The 26,823-nt window shown below is 40.1% G+C and overlaps 4 protein-coding genes and 1 long non-coding RNA gene across 5 annotated transcripts; 4 read left to right on the top strand and 1 right to left on the bottom strand.

Annotated features, from left to right (window-relative positions):
- Positions 1 to 393: 393 nt before the first annotated feature.
- Positions 394 to 741, bottom strand: LOC143878106 (Chaperone DnaJ-domain superfamily protein). The gene has a single exon (XM_077380428.1). It carries the CDS (start codon positions 739 to 741, stop codon positions 394 to 396), a length of 348 nt encoding a protein of 115 aa, XP_077236543.1.
- Positions 742 to 3,246: 2,505 nt separating this feature from the next.
- On the top strand, positions 3,247 to 6,611 carry LOC143878183 (Tetratricopeptide repeat (TPR)-like superfamily protein). Its single transcript, XM_077380488.1, has one exon. It carries the CDS (start codon positions 3,296 to 3,298, stop codon positions 5,363 to 5,365), a length of 2,070 nt encoding a protein of 689 aa, XP_077236603.1. The 5' UTR covers positions 3,247 to 3,295; the 3' UTR covers positions 5,366 to 6,611.
- A 2,106-nt stretch (positions 6,612 to 8,717) lies between these two features.
- LOC143878105 (oleosin 20.3 kDa-like) lies at positions 8,718 to 9,062 on the top strand. Its single transcript, XM_077380426.1, has one exon. It carries the CDS (start codon positions 8,718 to 8,720, stop codon positions 9,060 to 9,062), a length of 345 nt encoding a protein of 114 aa, XP_077236541.1.
- Positions 9,063 to 11,587: 2,525 nt separating this feature from the next.
- On the top strand, positions 11,588 to 13,053 carry LOC143878182 (uncharacterized). Its single transcript, XR_013250889.1, has 2 exons — positions 11,588 to 11,778; positions 12,347 to 13,053. It is a non-coding gene; the product is annotated as an uncharacterized LOC143878182 (long non-coding RNA).
- Positions 13,054 to 20,405: 7,352 nt separating this feature from the next.
- Positions 20,406 to 25,163, top strand: LOC143879173 (putative galacturonosyltransferase 4). The gene is made up of 9 exons (XM_077381391.1): positions 20,406 to 20,851; positions 20,985 to 21,019; positions 21,147 to 21,188; positions 21,415 to 21,553; positions 21,773 to 22,020; positions 22,181 to 22,455; positions 22,680 to 23,037; positions 23,136 to 23,711; positions 24,588 to 25,163. Exons 1-9 carry the CDS (start codon positions 20,686 to 20,688, stop codon positions 24,861 to 24,863), a joined length of 2,115 nt encoding a protein of 704 aa, XP_077237506.1. The 5' UTR covers positions 20,406 to 20,685; the 3' UTR covers positions 24,864 to 25,163.
- Positions 25,164 to 26,823: the final 1,660 nt, after the last annotated feature.

Raw genomic sequence — 26,823 nt, 5'->3', positions numbered from 1 at the left:
GATCTATCAATCCTAGGGTTCCGCCAAGATGAATCGCATGAGGACGGAGGGGGGTCCACAAGATTAACGATCTTGATCACACATAATGATGATTAAGCATTTCAAATTTTACTACTGTGCAATTTTACATCACTCGGCACTCGGCAGCCACCAACATCTGCGTCATAAAAACCAGAAAAAAATGCAGGTACTGAAGAAGCTGAGAGGGCAATTTAGGCATTCGGGGGTTAAAACTTAAAAAGACACTGGCATTTTCCATTCATTTACACAAAATGCCCTTCTCTGCCCATCATGGTCGGCGAATAAAATAAAATATATAGGCCAACAGAGACAATAATACCCCGGCACCTAAGTGGGCCGAAAACCGAAACGGCACGCAACGATATCCTACCACTACCAGCACTGGTCGGTTTCCCACCGTCTGGGCCGGTACGTATAAGCGGATCGGTTTTCGGTGGAGAATCTAAATCGACTCCCGATGGAGAGGTCATATTGTTGCCTTGCCGTTGGATCGGAGAGTTTGGTGTAAGCTTGGTGGATCTCGATGAAATCGCGAGCGTCAGATCCGTGGGAGATGGCGTCGGGGTGAAGCCGCTTGGCGAGGGTCCGGTAGGCGGTCTTGATTTCGAGGGGAGAGGCTGTTTCCTTGAGGTGGAGCACCTCGTAGAGATTCGCAGGTTTTTTGGCTTCAACGGTGGCGGCAAAGGCTAGGATCGTTGAAGATCTGGATCGGGAAGCCATCGGACGGTTGGATTTGGAGATCGGGATGGAGGAGATTTGAGTTGGGAGTGTTAGGGTTCGAAACATTGATGAGATTTGTGTGATTGAGAGGAGAAGAGAGGGAAATGAGGTTTTAGGGTTGTTTTGGAAGGGAGAGAAAGGGTTTGTTTATAGAGGTGAAGGCGGCGAGGGAGAGAAAAAGAGGTTCTGAAAGCTCATTGGTTCGTTGAAACCGGGTGCGAAGATCAACGGCGTAAACCAACAGGAACAGGTACGTTTTTCAAAAGCTGATGTGACAGCGAGAGCATGAGAGGGAGAGAACTTCTAGAAGAAAATCTCTCTCTCTCTCTCTCTCTAACTTCTAGAAGAAAATCTCTCTTATCTCTCTCACGCATTGGGACACGTATGTGAAGGGAGACCATTGATCTCGTGGAGCATGATTGGTTGAACAGTTTAGGCCCGTTTTAGATTTTCACAACCGACTCCGAATACAAAACCGATTGTTGGAGTCAAATTAAACGTTATTTTTTAGTCCAATAATCAGTTTTGGACTTTTAATTCTCAAAATCTACAAAGAACAGAGCCTTAAGATTATGAGAACCGATTGTGAGTCCAATAATCTGTTTGGGACTTGCAATCGGTTCTTAGCTTTTCTTGGGCAACTCTAAGGCCCTGTTCGTATGATTCTGACAACCGATTGTGAATGGCAAACTGATTATTGGACTCACAATTACGTTAAAATTTGAGTCCAATAATCTGTTCAGCACCTGCAAGCAGTTGCCATAATCTTAAACGAACATGGCCTAAGTTAGTGTCTTCTTTTTTTCCTTTGATGGGTAAGCTTGGTTTAGGCGTATGACGCCGGATGGGCGTGCGATCGATAACGGCGATGATGATCTGACAAAAAATAACAAAAGATAATTGTGGTGCTCAAAAGCTAGCCCACGTTGGAGGGAAACTCCAAGAAATAAGTGTAAAATACACCTTTTCTTCATTCAATATTTTAATTGTCAAAAAACCAACTCCTTCATTCCATACATCACATATTTAAAGAAAATAAATTTCTCTCTCGCTAATTACATCCAAGAGCTAAAAAGAAACTACTTAAAATAAAAACTAAATGTTTATGTTAAGTGCCTAATCGGCCGTAACGCAAATAAACAATAGTAAAGATGGAAAAAGGGGGGAAGAGGTTGATTCGAGGCAACTTGACTTCCTAATGTCTCAAATTGAGAGGAACCATGACTCTCCTACAAAGTTTCCTTTGCTGTAGAATTCTTTTCTTCTTCCTTTAATTCAATTACAACTACATAAATACAAGTAAAACAGAATGCCACATCATAAATCCATCTTCGCACTTACAAGACACATCACCAATAACTAACCCCATAACTCTAAAACACATAGCCACTACATAATAACTAGATAATAATTAACCCTATATACAAGATTAACCTGCACATATCAGTTTACTAGAGAATCTTTATAAGAGAAGAAAATTTCCACATCCAATAATAAGCCAATAATAAGTTAGAGAAGTTGCAAACACATAATTAGTTGTTGTTTTGAGCCACAACTTGCCACATGTTTGATAAAATGACCAGATGCTCCTGCATCAGCATACCTCTACCAGAATATCCTAAACTAGTATCATTTGTTGTTATTAGTGAGATGGATGCTTTATTTTTATAGCGAAAGTAGAAACTAACTACTTGATGTTCCTTAAAACCCTTTTGGATTTCAATATTTGGGATGGTACGCATCACGTAATCAAAATCAACCTTTTTATGTTTCTCATTGATAATATGTAGGTCCGGCATTAGTTACACAGGACGAACATCTAATAATTTTGGGAGCCAGAGAAGAGGATTGAAGTGGGCCTCTTTCAACATACACAGTTTTTGGGGCCACTTTTGCCACGTTTTTGCTTTGCGGTTGTTGTGTGCAACTAGGGTTGCAAATGAACCGAGCCGGCTTGCGAACATGTGTGGGTTCGGCTCGTTAAAAGCTCGGCTCAGGCTTGTTCGTTTACTAAATGAGCTGAACCCGAGCTCAAAAATTAGGCTCGCCAAATAAACGAGCCGAACTTGAGCTTTGTATAGTTCGGCTCGGAAAAGCTAGCGAGCTTTTTAGGCCCGGTTCATAAACGAGCCGAGCCGAGCCGAGCTTTAAAGCTTGGATTATGTTTGCTTTTTATATATAAAATAAAAGAATGTGGGTTCTTTATCATAAATGAAAGTTTGGTTGAGTGGTTAAGGCGCTGAATTTAGAGGGTGCTTGGGTTCAAATCCCATAGATGTATGTTTTTATCATTCTTGAGCCGAGCTTAAGCTCGGTTCGTTCCACTTAACAAGCCGAATCCGAGCCGAGCCGAACACGAGCATTCATAAAAACTAAACGAGCCGAGCCCGAACACCGCAAAGCTCGGCTCGGCTCATTTGCAGCCCGTGCAACGCAATCGACATGCCCTTCTAGAAGCCTTTTCAGTTGACGCGTGGTTGTGGTGACATTGGCGCGTGAGAAAGACTTTTGCCCTTTTTATGGAGTGGTTTTTAGGTTTATTAATTGGAAGATAATGATTAGGAAATTAGAGAAAAAAAGGGTTAATGTGGGTTTTGTGACAAACGGCACTAAGCCAGTCACTCCTCACTTGCATCTTTCATCTATGAAGAAGCTTCTATTCGCCTCCTCGGCGGCAGTAACCCGCGTGGCAAAACCCATCTTTCTACCCATGATTTCTCTCCAATTTACCACCTCTGCCATCGAGGCTACCTTCACAGACTCTGAGATTTGGGAAGAAGGAGAAGTAGGAGACTCTTCTCCAATCATCCAAGACAAGGATTTCCTTGGAAAAAGCAAGAATTCGGAAACCGGGCTTCATGTTCTTGACCTCATCGACCAAGGATCAATCCAACCCGACCCCGAAATATACAACAGATTGCTAAACAAATGCACCCAGATGGGGAAACTGAAAGAAGGGAAAATCGTTCACGCCCACTTCCTCAATTCCAAATTCAAATCAGATATTTTCATCCAAAATACCATCCTTAACATGTATTCAAAATGTGGTAGTTTGGTGGACGCGCACAAGACGTTCGACGAAATGCCTGTGAAGGATATGGTCACATGGACTGCTTTGATTACTGGGTATTCTCAGAATGATCGAGCTGAAGAGGCTCTAGAATTGTTCCCTAGAATGCTTGAGCTTGGATTGAAACCTAACCAATTCACTTTCGCCAGCCTTCTCAAGGCTTGTGGTGCGGCGCCCGGCGACGAACATGGTAGACAAGTTCATGCCTTTTGTGTTAAATATGGTTGTGATTTGAATGTTTATGTGGGTAGTTCTCTTGTAGACATGTATGCTAGGTGTGGGGCCATGAAGGAAGCTAATTTGGCATTTGATAGAATGATTTGTAAGAATGAAGTTTCTTGGAATGCTTTGATTGCTGGCTATGCAAGGAAGGGTGAAGGAGAGGATGCTCTTAAGCTGTTCTGGAAGATGCAAAGAGCAGATTTTAAAGCTACCCATTTCACTTATTCTAGTGTTTTCAGTGCTTGTGCTGGTATAGGGGCTTTGGAGCAAGGGAAATGGGTGCATGCCCATTTGATAAAATCAGGGGGAAAGCTTGTTGCTTTTGTTGGAAATACTCTTCTTGACATGTATGCAAAATCAGGTAGCATTGAGGACGCAAGGAAAATTTTTAGTCGGTTGGATAAGATAGATGTGGTAACATGGAATTCAATGCTTACTGGATGTGCTCAACATGGGCTTGGAAAGGAAACTCTGAAGATTTTTGAAGAAATGCTGAGGTTCGGAATCAAACCTAACGAGATAACTTTTCTTTGTGTGCTCACCGCTTGTAGTCATGGAGGGTTATTAAATGAGGGACAGTATTATTTTGAATCGATGAAGAAGTATAAGGTAGAAGCAAAGGTTGAGCATTATGTGACAATTGTTGACCTTCTTGGTCGAGCAGGTCTCCTTGATCGAGCTGAATGGTTCATAAAAGAAATGCCAATTGAACCCAACGCTGCTGTTTGGGGAGCTTTGCTTGGAGCTTGTAGAATGCATGGGAATATGGAGTTGGGAAGATTTGCTGCTGAACGCGTTTTCGAGCTTGATCCTCATGATTCTGGCCCTCATGTGCTGCTCTCTAACATCTATGCCTCGGCGGGCAGGTGGAGTGATGCAGCAAGAGTGAGAAAGATGATGAAAGATAGTGGGGTGAAGAAAGAGCCTGCTTGTAGTTGGGTGGAGATCGAGAACTCAGTTCACATGTTTGTGGCAAACGATGATACACACCCGCAGAGCGAAGAGATACATAGGATGTGGGAGAAGATTAGTGGGAAAATAAAGGAAGTTGGGTACATCCCAGATACGAATTATGTTCTTTTGTTTGTGGATAAACAAGAGAGGGAAGCAAAGTTGCAGTACCACAGTGAGAAACTTGCTCTTGCCTTTGCACTTCTCAACACTCCCCCCGGGGCAACCATCCGAATCATGAAGAACATTAGGATGTGTGGTGATTGCCATTCTGCAATTAAGTTTGTGTCAAAGGTAATGGAGAGGGAGATTGTCGTGAGAGACACCAATCGGTTCCATCATTTTAGTGATGGTTCCTGTTCATGTGGTGATTACTGGTAATGCAAATGTACATTTTAGAAAATTTCAAAGAGAAAATGATGGTTGAGGTGGTCATTGACTGACCCATAATCCGTTCCTCTCAGTTTTGAACCATGCCTTGCTATGATTGAGCTCCCTGAATGGGTAGAATCCAGTTCTTTATTAAGATGAGAAACACGAGATTGCAATCCTAGAATTTTTTTACAGTCAAATGAAACATTTGCAAATCTCTATACCAACCAAGACACTGAGCAATCATTACTTAAGCGGGATTGATACTCTGATGGTCAAGACTAAAGAGACACCTTGCTCAACTACTTTCAGGTGAATTGCTCCCCCTATCTAGAAAGTTATAAAATGATCCCTCTCATATAGGTTTTGAGCAGAAAATTCTCTCTGTTACATTGAGGAAGCAAAGTAACTAAAGCAGTGATTCTCCCATGGTGCATTCTACTTACTATCACATGTACTAGAAGCTGTCATATACTCTGGTTGGAAAGCATGATTTTTCAGCTTCTGGTTGTATTTCGAGTGCTATCACGAGTGATGGAGGTTGAGTGATTTGCAGCTTCTGATTGTTTGTCCATGTATCCATGGACGGACGGGAGACTGGATCTGCAGTTTTCTTAGACTTCTGAATTCTCCACTGTCAGAATACATTCCCTGGAAATCCCAACTTCTCCTCAGGTGTGAATGACACCATTTTCATGCTTAATTGCAGCAACTGGTTGCAGTTTCAAGTCCCGTATACAGGCACACAAATAATTTATTTAGATCGACTTTGTACTTGATTGTTGACTCTTCTCTGCTAAAACTAACTTAAGTGAAGCTACACATACGTGTAGCCAAGCTCGCTACACCCACGCGCCTCTTTAATGAAAAATAGACCTCATCCGTCGGATTAAACATCGCTGGACCGTTGGATTAAAATAGCTTAACTCTTATATCAATTTAAATACATAAGCTTGAGTGAATTCATATGTCTTTGTTCCCTGTAACAGTTAATGCGAAAGAGTTGAAATGTCGAATTGCAAGTACAATTTCATCTCATTCACCCAGTAAAATTTAGATGAGCATGATTATCAGTCCGCCTGGATCTAACAGTAATTAGTAGCCAGCTCCATTTTTTGGACTGTATCTTCCTTTTTTTTTTTGCAAATTATATTATTTTCTTTTAGTACTTTTGCTGTGATCAAAACTGTTCTGATAGATGTATTGTATTTTGTTTGTAACTGATCACTAGTCATATTGTACACTTTATCTTATCTTCTGGCTGCTAGATTTACCATGTTATTGTTGTGATAAGTGACTTGTTTCGTATGCAAATAGCACTCTCCACATGAGTGGAGAAGAGACTCTTCCTTTGATTTTAAGTTTCTTAGTATGACTAGGATAGAGAAAGAGGGAGATTTAGGTTTTCTAGTTAATCTAGGTCTAGGTCTTGGTTTAGGTATTTAAGGGGAGAAAAACCGCACAACCAAGAGTGTAGATGTGAGAGAGCAAGGAGAGTGAGAAGTGTATCTCTTGGGTTTTCTAATGGTGAGATATAGAAGAGATTTTCCCTTATTTTGTGTCCGGGCTTTTTTGAGAAGACAAAATAAAAGGGTTGTGGTTTGTGGACTTCAGGTTAATCCCATTGTAATCATTTTATTCCGTTCTCATAATGCAAGATCTTGTTCCCGCCCGTGGACATAGGCATCTTGGCTGAGCCACGTAAAATCTTAGTCTGATAGGATCAATTTTTTGCCTGTTGGATTGCAAATAATTGTTAGTCTATTTTTAGTATTTGTACCGAGTATATATGTTTTCTCAGGAGCTTCCTTTTAGGGTTCTGTGAAACACTATACCCTACAACAAGGGTCTCTGGTTCAAATATTCTCTCATCAGCCTTGCCCATACTTTCAAAACTCCCCCAGCATCATCGTCCACTCACCCCAGTTGGCTCTTTTACTTTGGCTGAGTACTGTTCTGGTCCGCATTTTGCTGTACAAAGTCGATCAAAACTCATTTTACTCTCGAGTTATGACCGCGTTAACTGAGTACTCTACCCTGTCAACTGAATACTTGATTGTGCCACACCAAATCGACTAGGATTTGCTTTGGCCACATTTTGAGCTGCATCCACATTTTGAAACACTAGCCCTGCCAATTTTCATAACAGGACTGCAAAAATTGGGCATCTCGCCTAATCTCCATTGTACATGTGTCCTTAGTCCATGATCAGGACCCACCTCGCAGTACGGTCTGCTCTGAACCTGCATTGGGTGATTGTGGCCAATGAATCAGTAACTTTCAAACGGACAAACGAAATGCAAACTCAATTGGAACATAAGTCAGAATGTCCCAGAATTACTAATGAATTTGCTTTGCAAAATCACATGCAATCTCAATTTGAACAAATTTGCATGTAGGCACATAGCGCATCAATTCAGTAGTCCTAACTTTACACAACATAAGTAGGACTTAGGATACTCGAATGGACGGACCAATTCAAAATGGATTGTGACCCAGATGCAAAAAATTAAGATGTAAAAAGCACTTTGAAAAGGATCCGACAGATAAGGAATTTGAATGGATCATGACCACGGCATAGGTGGGAGAAGATGATACCATTGATACCTATAGTTTTTAACAAAATATGGGAGAAGATGTTTAGTTCTCAAGGGAAAGGAAAAGGGAAAGTGAAGGGTGTTGTTAACAAAATAAGGCAATAGTGCCTTCAGATCCCTTTGCCCCATAACCATGAGTTTAGTGTTGCACATGGTCAGTAATTTAGGGTTTTAAATTTTTTATTTTGCTCTGTCTGAGCCGATTCTTTGGGGGTTTTGTTGGATTTTAGATATGTTTGCTTGGGTTGGTAGCATGGTTTCAAACATGAGCTCTGCATTTCAAAAACAATGCAAAGCTCATGTTTATGTGTTTTTTTTTTTTGTCTCGAGAAAATAGAATCAATGTATCCAAACGCGTAGGAAAGTTTTATATCCAAACATGTCGTAAAGGTTCGTGGGACTAAAAAAGTGAACCAAGTAATAAAATTTTAATGGTCGAGTGATTTGGAAACGAGTTAGGTCCTCGATCCAACTAGGCCCGAGTTGCATTGCAAAGCGATCGTTATTGTTAAACACGTGGCGCTGTTTTACGGGAAGGAGTGCCTCTGCAGGATTGAAATGCGGAAAACGAGATCATGCTATCTCATTCTCCGCCACCTGTCATCAACTCCTGCCACGTATCAACCCAAGTTCCACTTACACAGAAAACCAGATATGAACGGTCGAGATCATCCAATTTATAAATCTCCAGATCCCCCTAATACAAATAAATCCACACAAACCCATAATTTCAAACCACACAGAACCAAGAAATTAAAAAGAGAATGGCCGAGGAACGTATAACCGCCGCCGGCACCGGCCAGAAGCCCCGGCTGACGGAGACCACCGTCCTTTACGCCTCGCTGGCGGGTATTGTCGTCGGTCTTCCCCTTCTCGGAATGATGGGTTTAACACTTTTAGCTTCCATAACGATCCTACTCATAAGTTCTCCTTTTCTCATCATCTTCAGTCCTCTCCTACTTGCCGCTGGTTTCATTCTCGCTGCTTCTATTGCCGGATTTGCTGCGGCTGGAGTCATGGCTTTGGCCGGGATTTCTGTTTTCGTGTGGATTTTCCGTGGAAGGAGATGGGTTTGTTTTGGTGGTGGGATTATGGAGAAGTTGGCGTAATCTGGTGAGAAGGTGAAGGAGGAAGCGAAGGATTGGGCTGGGTATTTGCAGCAGATGGTGCAAGGAAACTCACTAGAAAATAAGACCAATCGAGGTTAGTGGAGAAGGGCAGAAGCGGGTCTGGTTGTCCTAGTCTTCTTCTTCTTTCTTTTTTTTTAACTGTAGAATCTGTTTGTTTTAGGAGGAGCTGTATGCGCTCTTGTGTAATTTTGGAGGTTTTATTTTTGCAAATAACCTAATATATTTGTTTTTCTTAGCTGATAAATAATTTCTTTTTGTTAGAGAAGGAAGATATAGATCGGTGAATATGATAAATCAGACAAATCAGTAGCCAATATATTAAGGCAGCTGATATCCCCACTGCCTTATTTTGATAATGGCGCTACTAACTTTGATTTACACTCTTTGATTAGATGTTGATAACGTTTTCATTATAGTTTGTTACATCCTTCAAAGCTAATTAAAAAAAGTATATACCAAATTGAACAGTGCCATTATCAGAATATGGCAGTGCTGTGCTGATATCAGCCCCCATTATAAAATCTTATATTTACTTCTCAAAGAAAAATATAGGTCCATGACTGTTTTGATTTATGAGAACCGATTGTAAGTCATAATCGAAAACAAGCTGGGAGCATTTCTACTCTTGTTTTTATCCTGATGGATAAAATCGGTTTTTATTGGCCCCTATATAGGATTATAGTAGTCCGATTATAGGATTAGTTTTTGAAAATATTCTACAAGGCTATTGATATTTTCACTACCATGTTATGATAATGGCACGAAAGCACCTCAATTTATCACCCTGTTAGACGATGATGGCATGGTCAAGATTCAATTACGTCCAATTTCAACTAAAATTTTATTACAATTTGAATATTAAATAGTTCATTTATTTTCACGTAGAGTGCGTCCGTAATAGTAGTTTTACGGTCAAAATCTATGGGACTTTCCTCGTAGATCTATAACATGTGGCTGATAAATTACCATTCCAGGAAACTCTGAAATTCACATGCTTTTTTATCCCGATTAATCTTCAAACAAGATCCAATTTTAATAAAACGCATTGTTCATACCATCATGAATTTTATAAATCCAGTCTAGAAGTTTACATGACAGTTTATTGTCATGCAAACCCTAACTCAAACAAGACCCAATTCACCCCCTTACAAGTTCCCATTCAACTTCTTTCACACTCTCTCTATTATCTCTTTTAACTCGTTTAACATGAACCCTTGGTAGGCTTTTAGCTTATAGTGAGCATATTTTTTAAGTGGGAGTTGCTAGTGTCCATAGCAGAAGGCATTTCGCATATAGTTTGTCGCACGTCAGAGCAGCCACCTCGTGAATGAAGACAAAATATGCTGAAAAGTGAGCCTTTATAGATGCTCTAATGTGCAGCAGACCATCTGTGAAATGCCTTCTGCGATGGATGGTAGCAAATCCCTTTTAAAGTATAATGGAGCCCACATTGTTGAACGATCCAAACCATTCAGTTTTGTTGGCCCCATTGAAATAGATTGCGACCTAAATATCAACTACATAGGATGATCCTAACCCTCTAATATGTCGACGAACTACACCATATCAAGCCGATAGCAAGGTTAGGAATGATATTCGGGGGGTACGACCTATTTAGGGTTGGGATCCAACAACTAAACGATAACGATTCAGATCTTTGTACAAGTTGGGCTCTGCCCTGTGTAAAAAAAAGTACTTGCAAACAAAATAATGCATATTTATTAAAAATTCCTTGGGGCCCACTTTGTTCGAAGGTCCAAACCGTTCAATTATCGGGCCCCTGCAAGCAGCTGGATTGTTGAAGATCTAATTAAACCATTCAACTGTTGGGCCCCGCAAAGAGGTTGTGTTCAAGTTGGAAGGAGAGAGAGAGTGTGTTGTTAAGGATATGGGAGAAGAAATAGTGTGCACAGGTTCTTAGGTGAGACTTAAGAGAGGGTGTGCCGGAAAAAGGGTGTGAATGGGTAGTTGTTGGGGGTGCGAATTTACCAGGGCCTATTTAGAAAACAAAGCATCTATTTATTGGCAGAAATTGAAGGGCTAGGATTGTCTGATGGGTTGCACCCCCACCATGGATCAAAATCCCAAGTAACTGTGACAGCTGGCAATTGTCGGCCATTGATCGGATGGCTAACCTCTCACGGATCACTGATATATGCATCTACTGATTTGGGTCCCACACGCGCTCGTATCTAAAATAGAAAATAGCAAACCTAAGTAAGTTGCTTCAATTTGGTCCCCTACACTAACTTCTATTTGGGGAAAGAAAACAAAATAGGGGGATTTGGTAGGCAATTTTGCTAGAAGTCATTTTGAGCCAAACTTTTGCAGAAGAGAACAGACACCTCAGATGAATAAAATGAATAAGACAAAATCTACTAAAAGTGAGTCTGTATGACTTTTCTCTTCTGCAAAAGTTAGCCTTCGAAATGCCTAATAAATCTCCGGAAAAGGGGAAAGATACCAAGAATCGGTTTGGCTTTTATTTGCATTAATGAATTCTATTCTATTTATAGATAGAGAGCGAGTAGATAGAGAGAAGAGAAAGGAGACAAAAGGAAACCGCTTTTCTGGGTGAAGAAAGAGGGCCAGGTAGAAGAGCGTGTCTGGTTGAGGCAGTTTCGCTTGGGTTCGCGTAGCGTGTGAGCGAACCTCCCAAATCATCATTCAACAACACAGCACACAACTACCAAAGGTAAAGAAGAAATTCCATTGCCTTTTTTTTTTTTTTTTTTTTTTTTTTTTCAAAATTTAAGACATGCGTTTATGAGGCGTTCTTTAGATTTTTCTTTTTTTCAATTTCTCTCACGTTCTGATCTCGGTTTGAAGCTCTGCTCTCTCATAATCTGAAGCTCTTTTTTAGTTCTTTCACAAACCGATTTCTGATATGCCGATCCTTGTTCCCCTTCTCATTTATTTTTCAATAATTTGAATCCTGAAATATAAATAAAAAATATTTCCTTAAAAATCCTCATCCGATTCTAATCAGTTTCTTTCACATTCCTATTTTCAAGGATTCCCCGTTCCTTATTTTACTTTTCTTTATTTTCAGATCATCTGATTCTTTTAATTTTTATATATTCAACGATCTTTCTCTAGAGCCCCCGCCTTTTTATATTTTTGTTTTGAATTTAAACACTTGCGAAATCTCATCGAAGTTTTTTTCCCCCCCCCCCGCCTTTCTTTCTTGGATTCTCCGAGCTGCTTTAGCAAATAATTTTATCTCAAAATCTTGTAATCTGTTTTTATTTTTCGTTTTATAGAAATTCCTCTTCGATGGAGCACGAGAACAAAAGGAGAGGAAGAGAAGAAGAAGAAGAGAAAAAAGAGAAGACAAAGAAACAGAAGTTTATTGGGTTAGGAGAAGGAGAGGGAGAGGGAGAGGGAGAGGTTTTCAAATCCTCAGAATTCCGGTGGCGGAAGGGAAATCTCGTTGGCGATTCCGAAGAGTGGAAATCTGACCGTCGGATTTTCAAATTCTCAGACTATCCGGGAGTGTTCAAATCCCCATGGCAGAAAGAAAATCCCGTATGCGACTCAGACCAGTGGAAATCTGATGAGGAGATTTTCAAATTCTCAGACTGTCCGGGAGTGTTTGAATTCCCTTGGCAGAAGGAAAATCTGGTGTGTGACTCGGAGGAGTGGAAATCTGACGATGAGATTTTCAAATTCTCAGAATATCCAGGAGTGTTTGAATTCCAGAAGGAAAGTCTCGTCTGCGACTCGGACGAGTGGAAATTTGACGATGACGTTTTCAACTCGACGCTGTTCGACGGTTGCCCGCCGGGAGTCGAGTCTAATCTCCTTTTCGATTTCGCCCCTTTAACTTTCTCTAACGCTTGCAAAAGGTAAACGTTTATTAATTGGCAGTTCTAGCCATCACTTTCTCATCATCCTCACTCGCTCTTTTTTTTTTTTCTTGGGATATATTTGTCATTTTATAAATTCAAGGTTAAATTTTGAGTGGTTAGTTTTGTCGTTTTGCTTTGGTTCTCCTATTGCTATTGCCTTGGTGAAAAAATTACGTTACACTCGGCATTTAACACAATATTGAACGTTAGGATCCGATGATTAGGGGGGTCCAAATTTCAGATAAAAGGGAAAGGTGCAACCCAGCATGTAGTTTATCAGGAATGAGGTCATCTGAAGAGCATCCTAATTGTGCGACCCCCTATCATCTACTCTAGATTAATGAATCCCATGGCTCAACGAGTAATGCTAGGGAAACCGATAATATGACCTAAAAGGGGACCTAGCAAATTGATTCACGCAACGACATCATGGCATTTTCTCATTCCAGGTCCTCTGCCAGCTCCTATTCTTCGTCTTCATATCATTTTCCTTTTCAAAAAGCACTGTGGGGCCATCTTAATAGGAAGATCCGAACCATTCATTTTGTTGGGACACAGCGTAATAGGTTCTAACCCTCCGTTCTATAGAGGGACTGCACATTATAGAAACCACAGTAGATAGTAGGGTTAGGATCATCCCATGGTAATAATGATTTTCATGGTGCAGCCTATTTATGTTGTGGGCCAACAAATGAACAATTTGGGACCGGTTGGATACGTGGATTTTATAATCTTGGATTTCACAACTTAAAAACACATATACATTTTATGAACTAAAACCTAGATTTCACAATCCAAAATGTACAGTCCAGGTTTTAACTTATAAAATTCAGGTTTTAGCAGGTAAAATCTAGGATTACAAAATCTTTGAATTTAAACACGGCCCCTTTGAGTAAGAATATGTCTTCCACTGGTGGGCTCTAGATCAATGAATCCGATGGCTCATTCTAATTGATCACGATTCGCTGATTAGAATAAAGGGTAGTGATATACTCCCCTGTTCTTCCCTGGGCCACCCCCTCAAGTGTATTTATGACTAGTCTTTTTACACTACAAGGGGGTGGCCTGGGGAAGAAAAAGAAATACATAGAATGTCCATGGGCCCAATTGTGACATATGGGCGGAGAATAAGGGAGAGGGAGGGTCCTTTCAAGGCCATAATCAGTTTCAATGGCATTATATTCTTTCAGGGCCAATTGCACTGGCCGCATGCGCGGCGTGAGCGGTGGGCTGTAGGGTGCTGGTAGCGATTTTTGGCGTGCAATCTAGATTGTCAAATCACGGCCCATCGTGTACCAACGGCAAAGGCCGATCGAGGACAATCCGAGCCGCATAATGGTGATCAAACATGATCTGGATGATAGAATCACAATGAGTAACGATCTAACCGTGAAATAAACCTCCGATAGAGATAAGGTACCATTAAAAGATCTACAAATAAATCTGAAATTCACCATTTGTATAGAAAACTGGGATTCCTTTGTGGGAATCACATTCTAGTGATTTCCAAAGCCCTCTTCGCCATCTAAGAGATTTCTAACTTTTCTTTTTATTCCATTTTCGTTTCCTTCATTTCTGGTTATCTGTTTTTTCACAAAAACAGAAACCTTATCACAGACATGCAAAATTCGAAGGTGTTTTGGGTTTGTGACGCAGGGGAGGGTAGCGAAAGCGGAAACTTTTATACTAAATTCTATTGGGTAGGCTTAGTGGTTATTTTGGGGAGGGTAAAGGCTGAAAATAGAAGGACTCGGCTAGGGATACCGGTTAGGGATACAAGGGTAAGATGGGCTGCTATTTTGTGGGTCAAGAAATAGGTTGGGTACTTGGGTAACGGTGTAAAAAAAAACTAGTAGTTCTGGGGTTGTTGGGTATAAAGGGTTAGTTTTCGTTCACAAACAGCAAGGTGCTATGGGGTTCTCTAATTCCTAGAAGCGTAGGTGGGAAAAGATGGGTCTTTTGTGATGATCGACAAGCAGCAAACAAAAGCTAGGTAATAGGGTGGTTCGATTGGAATCTTCTTGGTTATTCGAGGGCAACAAGGTGATGGTCAGAGAGTGGTTTTGGTTGAAGAAAGGGCTGGAAATTGATTAAAGAAGCTAATTTTCTGTGGATATTTGAATGTGGGTTTGAAAGCTAAAACAAGGATAACTTGTGCTCACCTTGTGGCAATGGTGGCTCAAGGTAGAAGATGATGACCAGATGGCTCTTTCCTATATTCGCAACAATTCAACGGCAACTCAATTTTTATTTCCAATAATCATAATAAAATCGTATACAAAGGGTTATTTATAGATTTTGCTTTGGAACTCCTAAACCTACTAAAACAAGATAATAAAAGACTAAACTAAGCCTTATCCTATTGGACGTCTGACACTTGCCAATACGAGTTTCCTAAAACAAGGAAAGCTCAAAAGAACTTCCAAAACGCCTCCTAATTATAATTTTCTTTGAACGTGCCAACTAAAGAAAATTACTAAAAGATATTGCTAAAAATAATTAATGCAAATCCTAATTAAAAGCAAAATAAAATAGGACTCTTTTGAAGAGTAGTAATCAAGGTGGACCGTTGATTTGAGTGTCGTACAATATCTTCTTATATGAGGGATTCTGACGGTCCGATCAATTCTCTGACGATCTTGACTGTTGATCTCTTGATGTTGCGAGATGCACATGCATCAGTTTGTTTCCGCTTGTGCACGGCGTCAACAAACTTCAATAAGTATTGCCTATTGCCAATTGCACTTCATTTTATCTTAGAGGCGAACTCACGGATCCCCTTTGCACACCATTCAAGTGGTGGGGGCGACGGCCAAACCGATAAACCGAACCGAATCGGGCCTTTCTGTTTGGTTTGGTTATGTTTTTCTAGGCATTGGTTCGGTTACAGTTAAGACTTTTCGTTCACACTTTGGTTTCGTTCAGTTGATGGTTTTTGAGTCTTAATCCGAAAATGAACCGAACCAAACTAATGGGAAACTGTAGACACCCCATTTTGGCCACCCCGACGTTCATTTTGGCTGCTCCACCTTAACTCAGAATTGTGCGTCCTTTCTTTTGTCTTCTTATTAGAGGGCATTTTTGCCATTTTAGGTAGTCTAGGGGTAATTCTGTCATTGTAGTCACCCTAAGGGCATCAACCCTAGATATAAATGCAACATAAAAGTGAGGGAGAAACTGTAAACCGAACCAAAAAGAACCTGTTAAAATTGGTTCAGTAACGGTTTGGATTTTCTCCTTGGTTAAAAAAACCTTTCTAAACCGAACCCGAACTGTGTGCAGCCCTACATTGCGCTGATTGGTTCTTGATGAGTTTTAAACAAGTTTTACCTAATGGGACGTGGATTTTCTTCCGAATGGCAATGGGAAACCTCATATCGTGCCAGATAATCAATTTTGAGATTGGCTAATCAATGCCTCTAGACTTTCAATTCTTGGGCTTAGATGGCAATGTTGAAGCGAATACAAAGCCTTTTCCGATTGCACCCTCTAAGAAGCGAAAGAGTTTTGAGGCGAAGAAAAGGCACGGGAAGAAATAAAAGTATAAGAGGGATTAGCTAGGCAATTTGAGTGAAGCTAGTTGGTGCTGGCTCACTTTTGTAAAGAGAGAACAGGCACCTCAGATGAATCAAATAAAAACCACAAAATCAGCCAAAAAAGTGAGACCGTGTGGCTTTTCACTCCTGCGAAAGTGAGCCCAAATTGGGTTTGGGCGGAATTGCCTAGCAAATCCCGGGGTGGTATAGGATTATTCGTGTTTAATTTTGGCATGTTCTTTCTCCTTTGCTTCTGCAGGTGGTTGCTGCGGGGAAGAGAGAAGATTGCTTCCACGGAAGCGGTTTTGGCACTCTAAAAGCTATCGACACATCTGATTATAGTTTTATACTTTAAATTGACTACGGATATTGGCACTACCATGTTTTAATAACTGAACAAGCTCAGTTTGTCTTTTCATTTTTAATTGGCTTCTCATAACTTTTGGGGATCCGTAACTAGGGCTGCAACTCGGGTCGGGTTTTTTTCCGGAAAACCCACGATTCCCAAACCCGGCCCTGCCCATGATAAATCTCGGGTCGGTTCAGTTCGGATTGGGTAGGGTTTTTTCACGTTGACACAATTTTTTAAGGAAAATTCTTGTTTGGCAAGAAGCAGAAATTACACTCACGTTACACTTGAATCAAACAATGATGTAATTACACTCACATCACACTTGAATCAAACAATGTTGTAATTACAATCAAACAATGCTGAATCAAACACTTGAATCAACTCAACTCATAGAAACAGAAATTACACTCACATACAGTAACAGTGGGTGCGTGGGTTTTCACTTTTAACTTTTAACTAACAATAGAAAAAAAATGTACATACTATAACTTATGTAACTCGGGTCGGGCTCCTTCAAACCCGGCTCGACTCGAGATTCATGCGGGCTTTTGACTGCTCAACCCGGCTCGACCCGAAACCCATGAAACCTGAACCCAACCCAGGCTATTTTTGGGTCGAGTAAAACCCGGCTCGAGTTGCAGCTCTATCCGTAACAACCTCAGAAAGATGTTTAAACAAGAAAAGACAAGCTGAGTATGCGCACTAATTAAAATATGAGTATCAACATCAGTAGCCTTGTTATTTGAAAACAAAAAAACATATCAATTTTTAACAATAGGGGAGAATAGAATGATATCTAGCCAGCCGTCCTTTCCCATAATGTAAAGTACCTGTTTTTTTAATTAGAGGCACTCCTAATCTGCTCTCAATTATACATAAAAAACTGGATTGGCGAGGCAATTCTGACGAAACCTATTCGGTGGCTCACCTTTTTGCACGAGAGAAGAGGCAGACTAATCACTTTTTTTTTAACAGATTTTGTCTTATTCATTTGAATCATCCGACGTCGTTACTCTCTCCTGCAACAGTGAGCTGCGAAATGCCTCTCCCCAAATTTATACCTTTAAAAAGGTCAAACCAATGGTCATGTCTATCCCAAACCGAATCCCCTTTTCAAAGTGTTTTCCTTAAAATAGTGTAAAATAACGTCATTAGCGCGGGTAGTGCGGAAATCAATTCCTTTGAAAATTAAATAACAATACAAAATAAAAATTTCTGGTCCCGCCCCTAAACCGTGCGATCCTTACAGCACGGAGCGCCGACACTTTGATCATCCACAGGACTTCGCGAGGATTGAAATACGGTAATACGAATACACCGTATGTAGACACGAATTGATGATGACGTGGCACCTTAACTCCTCGAAGCCAGAGCCATTGACGAGGAATCGCGAGGCGAGGATTTCAAAATGTTGATAATACGGGCGCTCGGAGCGGCAGACTCGACAAATTGTTGAGATGATCCAAACCGGTCATTATTTTAGAAAGTACAGTGGGCAGTGGGCTCCATTTCGTAGGATGATCCGAACCGTTCATTTGAAGCGCCACAAGGTTAATAGCCCATTTCCTTTAAATCATCTCCGTGAGATGATCCTAACCACCACGATCTGTAGAGGTTTGTATAATGTGCAGTCCCTTTTCACACTGGAGGGATGGGCACGGGCCACGGGCCACCAAGCGCTTCCTATCTTCATATGCTTTCAACCAGAATAGATAATGATGCTTTGATGAGTCCATAATGAATGTTATTGCTGCTGAGGGATCCCAAATCAGGCCTATTTACCTTTGGCCGTAAACTAATCATAAGATTCTAGATCTTTGATCTAGTTTGTGACAGAGACGTCCTTCAAAATATTTTTGAGCAGTTGGTTCTGCTGCCTCAATCATGTAATTAATAGAGATATCTCCGTTCAACATCCAACCTAGACCCATTAGGTCGCCCTATAAAAACCCATCAAACCAGGTACATATACCACGTTTGTATGAGTTTTTATATGTTGTGTGCATGTGAATTCCAATATTTTTCAAAAAGTACAGTGGGGCCTAACTTTAGAGGATGATCAGAGCAGTTCATTTATTGGGTCCACAACATAAATAGCATGTATGCCGTAGATCTTTTGGTATCCTGTTGGGTAGAAGGCAATGTTTTATGTCTTCATCTTGTAACTATTAGTTCTTATTAATAAAATTTAAGGTGCCACCTCAGGTTCTTAAATATATTTCGGATTTAAAAACGAGGTTGTACGCCGCAGATAATCGTAAATTGCTAAAGCTCCTATCTATAGAGTTTTCTATAATGTGCAGTCCCTCTAAAGATTGGAGGGTTAGGATCAACCTATGAAAATTGATCTACAAGGTAAAACCTATTTATGTTGTGGCACAAGAAAAGACAGGTATGGATCATCATATACTCTTTTTACAAAATATTAGACTTCAACTGGGCACATAGTATGAAAGGGGAGTGACCCCCATATATCTTGAATCTACCCCTATGTGTCTTTTTCTCTTCTCTCTCTCTCTCTCTCTAACCCTGAGTAGAGAGAAAGAAACATAGGGGTCGATTTAAGATATTTGGGGGTCAATTTATCACTGCCCAGTATGAAATCTCCATTTGTATTGAGCCGCCTTCTCTATTTTTTTTCATCAAGAACCTCTTTTTAGCAGAACTAATATTTCGTTCTCTTGTTTTGATATTTGATATTTATAGTTCTGGCCGTGGTAGCCACAAATTAAATTCATTCGATTTATTTTGAAAATATTACTTGAAAGAGTATACCGTGTTTTGATAATTATACAAACTCACCTTGTCTTTTTTATTTAACTAGCTGTCAAAACTATTTATTATTTAACAATCTGTCAAAAGCTAGTACAATTCCCAAAAGGCTCCCATCAGCACAAGGTGAGTTTGTGTCCTAACCAAAAAATCAGTAGCCTTTTATTTTTGGTGCATGCCGTGGGCTTGGGCCTTTATTTTTTGGATCTTGTACCGACACTTCCCACTTGCACCAATTGAAATGACAAAAAGGCCCTCTAATTCCTTAATTATTGGAAAGAAAATAAGAGTAAAATTAAGCCCTTATCCTTGAAAAAGTACTGTAAGGCTGACACCATTGGATGATCCAAACGGTCCATTTGATGGCCCATGATCTGAATAGGTTGTGGCCCAAAACTCATTTCCATAGGATGACCCTAGCCCTCCGATCTATCGAGGAACTGCATATTATGGAAACGTCTCTATTGGGAGAGATAGCAAGCATCATCATCCTGTGGAAATGATTTTTGGGCCACTGCCAATTTAGGTCATGGCCCATCAAATGGACGGTTTGGATCATCCAATGGTGTCAAAAATTTTTTGAAAAATACGGGATATAAAATCTCAAGATCCGATTTCCCCACCTTGCTCTCAATCCCCGAACGTAGTTGCCGAGGAATCGGGCCCTCCTAGGCCTAAACCCAACAGCTAGATGACGTGGCAATGGATCCGAAAATCATGCCGTTATTAAATGTACGTGGCAATCCAAGTCAGCAAATGGAAAAAAAGGTTAGCATATGAAGAAAAACAAAAAAAGCAAAGCGAGAGCGTGTCAAAAGTAAAACGCGGATCCTGCGGGGATTTACAAAAGGAGAAATTACTTCTTCTCTCCTACATAAATAAAAAAGGCAGTCTCCGAAAAGCAGTTTTGCTCGCTGGTTTTCCGGCCTTTCTTTTCCTCCTAAAAACCGCTTTCGGCCGAAAGATTTCCCCCTTTTTCCTCAAAAGCTAAGCGGTATTCCGGTAAGGAACAGCGGTTTCGGTCGGCATTCGGAGATTTTACGGATTAGGATGCAGATCTCTGAGTGCATTTATAAGGCTTTTGTCAGAAAATGAGCTCTTTTTTCAAGCGTTTTTTCATCGGGAAAGAAAGAAAGAGCGGTTTTGGTTTGGAAAAAATGGTACCGAGAAAGCCGGTTTTGTTCTTCCTCTTCATTACCGTTCTTGCGCCCATCATTCTTTACACTGATATGCTCGGAAACGTCTCGATTCCCACAAGTAGGTTTCCGAGACTGAAAGAGGGAAAACAAGCAGACAACAAATCTTTGAGACTCTGAACAAGTTTTCATGTTTTTTATTTATTTTTTCGTTGATTTGATCGTTTTTTTCTTTCTTTCTCGTTCTTGTTCAGGTAAAAGCGAGTTCCTCGAGGATGCTTCGACTCTCGTAAGTTGATTTTAGGTTTTTCCCTCTGTCTTTTTAGTTTTCTCTGATTTCTTGCTGAAATTGCTCTCGTTCTTGTATTTTACGGATTTTTGGCTGAAATTCTTCCGTTTTCTTGGAATTTTTTCAGACCTATAGCCGTCGGAATGGTAAATTAAATGTGCTTCCTCAGGTATTTTTTCAGTGAATTTATTCACACTTTCTAGATTATACTGAATTTATTCACATTTTCTAGATTCTGATACTGAATTTTAGTTTTCTGACGTTATTCACATTTTCTAGCTGATACTGAATTTTAGTTTTATGATTTATTATTTTTTTGTAGGAATTATCGAATTCTTTGAAAGAAACGATTCTGATACTGAATTTTAATTTTCTGTTTTATTTTTTATCTGTAGGAATTATCGAATAGTTTGAAAGAACCAGTTGGAATTGTTTACTTGGAAGATTCTGGTGATTCTGGTTTGAAGTCGAATGAATTAAAGTCGGACACATTAGCAAAGAAATCCACTGCAGAAATCAGTGAACCCGTAGAAGGTGAATTTTTTGAGTTGATGAATTTTGCTTAATAATTTCTTAGTCTTGATGCCATTCTTTAATTTTAGAATTATAGAATTGCCATTCGGTACATCCATGGAACAGTAGAGAATCATTGAAAATTGAAAAAAAAAAAAAAAACTGATGATCAGAGTAGTCCAAATTGACGACATTCATGATTAGTTTTCGATGAAGTGGTCAATGATTCTTTGTTTACAGAATTGTCATTTGGGAAATCTAGAGAGCTTAAAGCCAGAGTATTGTCGGCGGCAGATGAGGATACTGGATCTGGAAATGAAAACCTCATCGAACAAGTAACAGATGGAGTTCTTGAAGAAATCAAAAGTGATGGAGTAAAAGAAATAGAATCAGTCACAGAAAACAAAACTGAAGAAGACGAAGATACTGAGAAAGGAGAGAGCCAAAATGTGTCTCAGCAAATTCTGGCTACCCTGGATGAGAAACAGGTAGTTTACCATTTGTGTGAGTCACTATCCTTGTATTTTCATTTAAATTAAAATGGATTATTATCTCTAGCTTTTGTGGTACTACATTCACTTCCAAATTTGTTTATTTTACTTTCCCCTTCGATGAGCTAAATTCCCTTTTTTCATACTTTAATTTCAGGAAAATAATCCTGTTCTACAATCTTCACAAATGTCTGACAAAATTGATTCCTCAAAAGAACCTCCAAAGATCAACACTGAGAGACCGAGTGATAAAATGGTTGTTCCTGATGCTCGAGTCCGGCATCTTAGAGATCAGCTGATCAGGGCAAAAATTTACCTTGGTCTTGGACCTATTCGAAACAACCCCCACTACATAAAGGAGCTTCGGGCACGAGTAAAGGAAGTTCAGCGAGCAGTTGGTGATGCGACCGTGGATTCACAACTGCCAAAGAAGTAAATTCCTCAATTTTTTACACTAATTGGTAGATAATTTGTTGATATACTTAGTTTTACACATTTTGTGTCTTTGTAAAGGGAGTTTTGTAGTGAAGTTATAGTACCTGAATAAATTGTCATCTTAGGCCCTTGATGAACTCTGGGGCATATATTCCTTTTGTTGAAGTTCATTTTTACTATTCCTTCCTAGCTGAAGTTGTAGATCATGTTTTCTGAATCAGTGCCTATGAAAAACTGAAGGCGATGGAACAAACTTTGGCCAAGGGCAAGCAAATTCAAGATGATTGTGCTGCTGTTGTAAAGAAGCTTCGAGCTATCCTCCACTCAACAGAAGAACAGCTGCGAGCCCATAAGAAGCAGACTATGTTTTTGAACCAACTTGCGGCAAAAACGCTTCCCAAAGGTCTTCATTGTCTTCCCTTACGCCTTTCCACAGAATACTATTCATTGATCCCCAGCCAACAACAGTTTCCGAACCAAGAGAAACTAGAAGATCCCAGTCTGTATCATTATGCATTGTTCTCGGATAACATATTGGCGGCAGCAGTGGTTGTGAACTCCACTGTGTTTCATGCCAAGGTAAGCTGTGGTTAGTTGCAAATAAAATGGCCCCATTTGTTAATGTTTGATTTTTATTTCTGATGATTGCAGTTTATTCTACATGGTTCTTATCGCAGGAAGCTGCGAAGCATGTTTTCCATGTAGTCACTGATAGGCTTAACTATGCGGCCATGAGGATGTGGTTTCTAGCTAATCCACCTGGCAAGGCTACTATCCAGGTTCAGAACATTGAAGAATTTACATGGCTGAATTCAAGTTATAGTCCTGTTCTCAAGCAGCTTGGGACTTCTTCAATGATCGATTATTACTTCAGGACTCATCGTGCAAACTCTGATTCAAACTTGAAGTTCCGAAACCCCAAGTATCTTTCTATTCTAAATCATCTCCGATTTTATCTACCAGAGATCTTTCCAAAGCTCAACAAAGTGCTCTTCTTAGACGACGACATAGTCGTGCGGAAGGATCTGACTGGCCTTTGGAAACTCAATCTGAAAGGCAAGGTCAATGGTGCAGTTGAAACCTGTGGAGAAAGCTTCCACCGGTTCGACAGGTATCTCAACTTTTCAAATCCTCTTATTTCTAAGAACTTTGATCCTCATGCTTGTGGATGGGCATACGGAATGAATGTCTTTGATTTGGAGGAGTGGAGGAAGAAAAAGATAACAGAGGTCTATCATTCATGGCAGAAACTGGTAAGATTTGTTTTCTTATCTATAGATATTTTTTCTGTTTAATGCATACTTCATTGTCTAAGGTGTTGTGTAATTGATGCTATCTTGATTTCTTCATGTTTGGGTTTGACGTGAGGTTTTTATGCATCTGATTCATTTGACAGCAGGGAAGAAACTTTAAACACTAATACGAAATCTAAAACTGAATTCCTAACCTTGAGTCCCTGAACCTGAATTCTACTGGTCCCATTTGTTAAAAAACACAGAGCTTTAGCTTCTTTTTGTTGTATGGACACAATCATTGTGAAGTGAAAATCAATCAGCATGACTTGTTTGTTCACAAGACAAAGGCCCCAGTTGATTAATTGCGCCATAGTTACCCAATTTGTCTATGACCTTCCATGCCTGCCCACCGGTAAATTGGGGTAGATTCAAGTTTACAGTCTGTTCTATGTTTTACCCATTATAACATACATTAGAATAAGGGAGGGTTTGACATCCGTGTGTCGCTTAGAAATCAGCCTTTCAGACTTTTCTGGAGGGCTGAGATTTAAAAACATGCTTTTTAGTGAGATTAATCTCACCCCTTCACAAAAGAGGGAAGGGCTGATTTCTGGGCGACACACTTAGTCTCAACAGAGGAGAAACAACCTCTAAGTATAATACTAAGAAGCATTACTTTTATTTGAACTCGAAAACAAGATTGACTACCTTTTTCGCCTTCCAAGTGGCTTTAGACTTGGGTATCTCAGTATATGCACTTAAAGTGTTAGTTATAAACATGTCATTACTTGCATCCATGTTGCGTGTGAAGATAAATTCATACCATATTTTCTTTGATAACTAAACTGTGTCATTCAAGATGACTAAAGCTGTACGTATCCATTTCATATGCAGAATCAGGACAGGCAGCTATGGAAGTTGGGAACTCTACCGCCTGGTCTAATAACGTTTTGGAACCAAACATTCCCACTAGATCGATCGTGGCATGTTTTGGGCCTTGGATACAATCCAAATGTCAACCAGAAAGAAATCAATCGGGCAGCTGTCTTACACTACAACGGAAACATGAAACCGTGGCTCGAGATTGGAATGCCAAAGTATCGAAACTACTGGGCCAAGTTTGTCGACTACGATCAAACATATCTACGAGATTGCAACATCAGTCCTTGAAGGAAACGGTATATCCAACCCCCTGAATGTACTTCCTGGCACTGATATGGCTTATTTTTGCAGGCCTTTGTTCTTTGTTGTAGGTTTTCTTTTTCTTTTCTTTTTTCTGTTCGAATTGAAAGCTTTTGTTTGATTCTTTCTGCACGCATCCATCCCCATAAGGCGCTGCTACATCATTAATCATCATGGCTATGTTGTTGTTTCTCTGCAAAAGTGCAGATATATTGTAAATGCCCCAAAATTAGAATATATTCAGCTCTATAGTGTAGTTGATAATTTCCTATGCACTTGTTTTCTGCAGTTCCCTTCTTTTTACCTTTTGCTCTGTAAAAGTGATGTGGGTGTATTATTTTTGGCATTCTGATATGTTGAAGGACAATGGCCTATTTTTTTAACCCTGAGAGAGGAATGCAGCCCCATGGCCGACCACCAAAATTTTAGTGGACGCACAATCAGAGGGGAAAAGCCTTCTTAGCCTTGAAGAAGGCAAAAAGAGAAAACCTCAGCAAAACCATCATAATGATGGGATCCTAATACCCCATTATTTCCATATCAGATCTTAATCATAGCAGAAGGTTGGTTTAGAGATTCTCCCCAACAGGGTTTTAATTAAACCCACTTTTCTGTTTTTTTTTTTTTTTTCTTGTTGCTTCTAGTTGTGATTGAGGAGTTTAATCTTCAATGAGCAGCAAACCTGCCTCTGAGGTTACTGAATCTTTAACTTATAAACACCTATCGCACTCTTTCATATAAAAAATTACATGTAGAAGCTTTTGTTTTCATTCCATGTATAATTGAATGCATCTTGTGTAACAATAGTATTTTAAACTTTTCATCAGAAGGGAACCTATTGATATCCTTGATCTATGGGGCAACCAAATGCAGGGATTTATAAATTGAGGTGATGTAACCGAGATCTAGAAGTTTTCCAAGCTTGGTACTATCACGGGAGTAAACATTTCTTGTGGTCTGTTACAGTCCTCGACGTAGGTGGCAATGGAAAAGGTAAATTGGTATTGCCACCCCATTTTGTCGGCGTCTTACTTCTTTCTTCCATTGGCTGTTAGGTACCACCAAAACAAGGGCTGTGGGTGCCATTGCTCGATACCAAATTAAAGAATAAAGAGGGGTGTCCATGGTCACACAGGTAAGGGTGTAAATATCACTTTCCGTGAGGAGAGAAAATAAAGAATAGGGTGTTGGTTATATTAATACGCAACAGTTGAGCCGATCACGTGGTGGGCCCACCCTTATCTAGAAAAACATGTGGGAGAGAGCGCCCTAGTTACTTCTATTTGCTATACGCAGAGTGGCCCACCAGGATTTCCATAATTTGTAGGCCCCAGGCCCAGGGGCACCTGTCACTATTTGTTAATAGAGTCTCGCTTCACGGGGAATCCATCTGTTTGTGGGCCTGGACTGGACTGGACACGCTTAGCCCACCTCTTCGTAATTGTCTGTTTCTTGAAGGCGACGTGGAGTGTCGGTTTCATACGGGTTGGTCCGTATGTACGTAGACAATGCGAAGCGTATATATGGCGGGGAAAACACATACGAAGAGGCCATCCGTATCTTCTTTATGAGGCGGGTGGTTAGGTGGTTATCCAATTCCTCGCAAATACACGCGAGTTTTTTTTTAAGTACACAGCCTACTGATATTTGCACTTACTCCACTTGTCTTTTCTTTTTTAATTGGCTTTTTGGGAACTGTACTAAATTTTGACATGACAAGCTGAGTTTGTGCAATTATAAAAAACATGGGGCAGTGCCTGCCCGGTTAAAAAAAGAAAAGAAAATGGGAGGCATAAAATCGAAGGCTCAGGATATCTGACCTGACCTATCCATACAGGACTAGAACCCAACGGTAAAAATAGAGATGCTTTTCTATTGAATATGATTTGAAATCATTACACGCACCTCCACACATGTTTGATCCCCCCCCTTTATATAAAAGGGAAAA

Source organism: Tasmannia lanceolata, unplaced genomic scaffold, assembly GCF_043159265.1.
Source record: "Tasmannia lanceolata isolate RefF3 unplaced genomic scaffold, GAP_Taslan_0.1 ptg000006l, whole genome shotgun sequence".
Taxonomy (NCBI): domain Eukaryota; kingdom Viridiplantae; phylum Streptophyta; class Magnoliopsida; order Canellales; family Winteraceae; genus Tasmannia; species Tasmannia lanceolata.
The sequence above is the reverse complement of the archived record's forward strand: the minus strand, read 5'-3'. Positions and strand labels throughout refer to the sequence as shown.

Coding starts and splice junctions, on each gene's coding strand:
- LOC143878106 (XM_077380428.1), bottom strand. CDS start 741: ATGGCTTCCCGATCCAGATCTTCAACGATCCTAGCCTTTGCCGCCACC.
- LOC143878183 (XM_077380488.1), top strand. CDS start 3,296: ATGATTAGGAAATTAGAGAAAAAAAGGGTTAATGTGGGTTTTGTGACA.
- LOC143878105 (XM_077380426.1), top strand. CDS start 8,718: ATGGCCGAGGAACGTATAACCGCCGCCGGCACCGGCCAGAAGCCCCGG.
- LOC143879173 (XM_077381391.1), top strand. CDS start 20,686: ATGAGCTCTTTTTTCAAGCGTTTTTTCATCGGGAAAGAAAGAAAGAGC. Junction 21,554..21,772: donor AATCAGTGAACCCGTAGAAG/GTGAATTTTTTG, acceptor CTTTGTTTACAG/AATTGTCATTTGGGAAATCT. Junction 23,712..24,587: donor ATCATTCATGGCAGAAACTG/GTAAGATTTGTT, acceptor TTTCATATGCAG/AATCAGGACAGGCAGCTATG.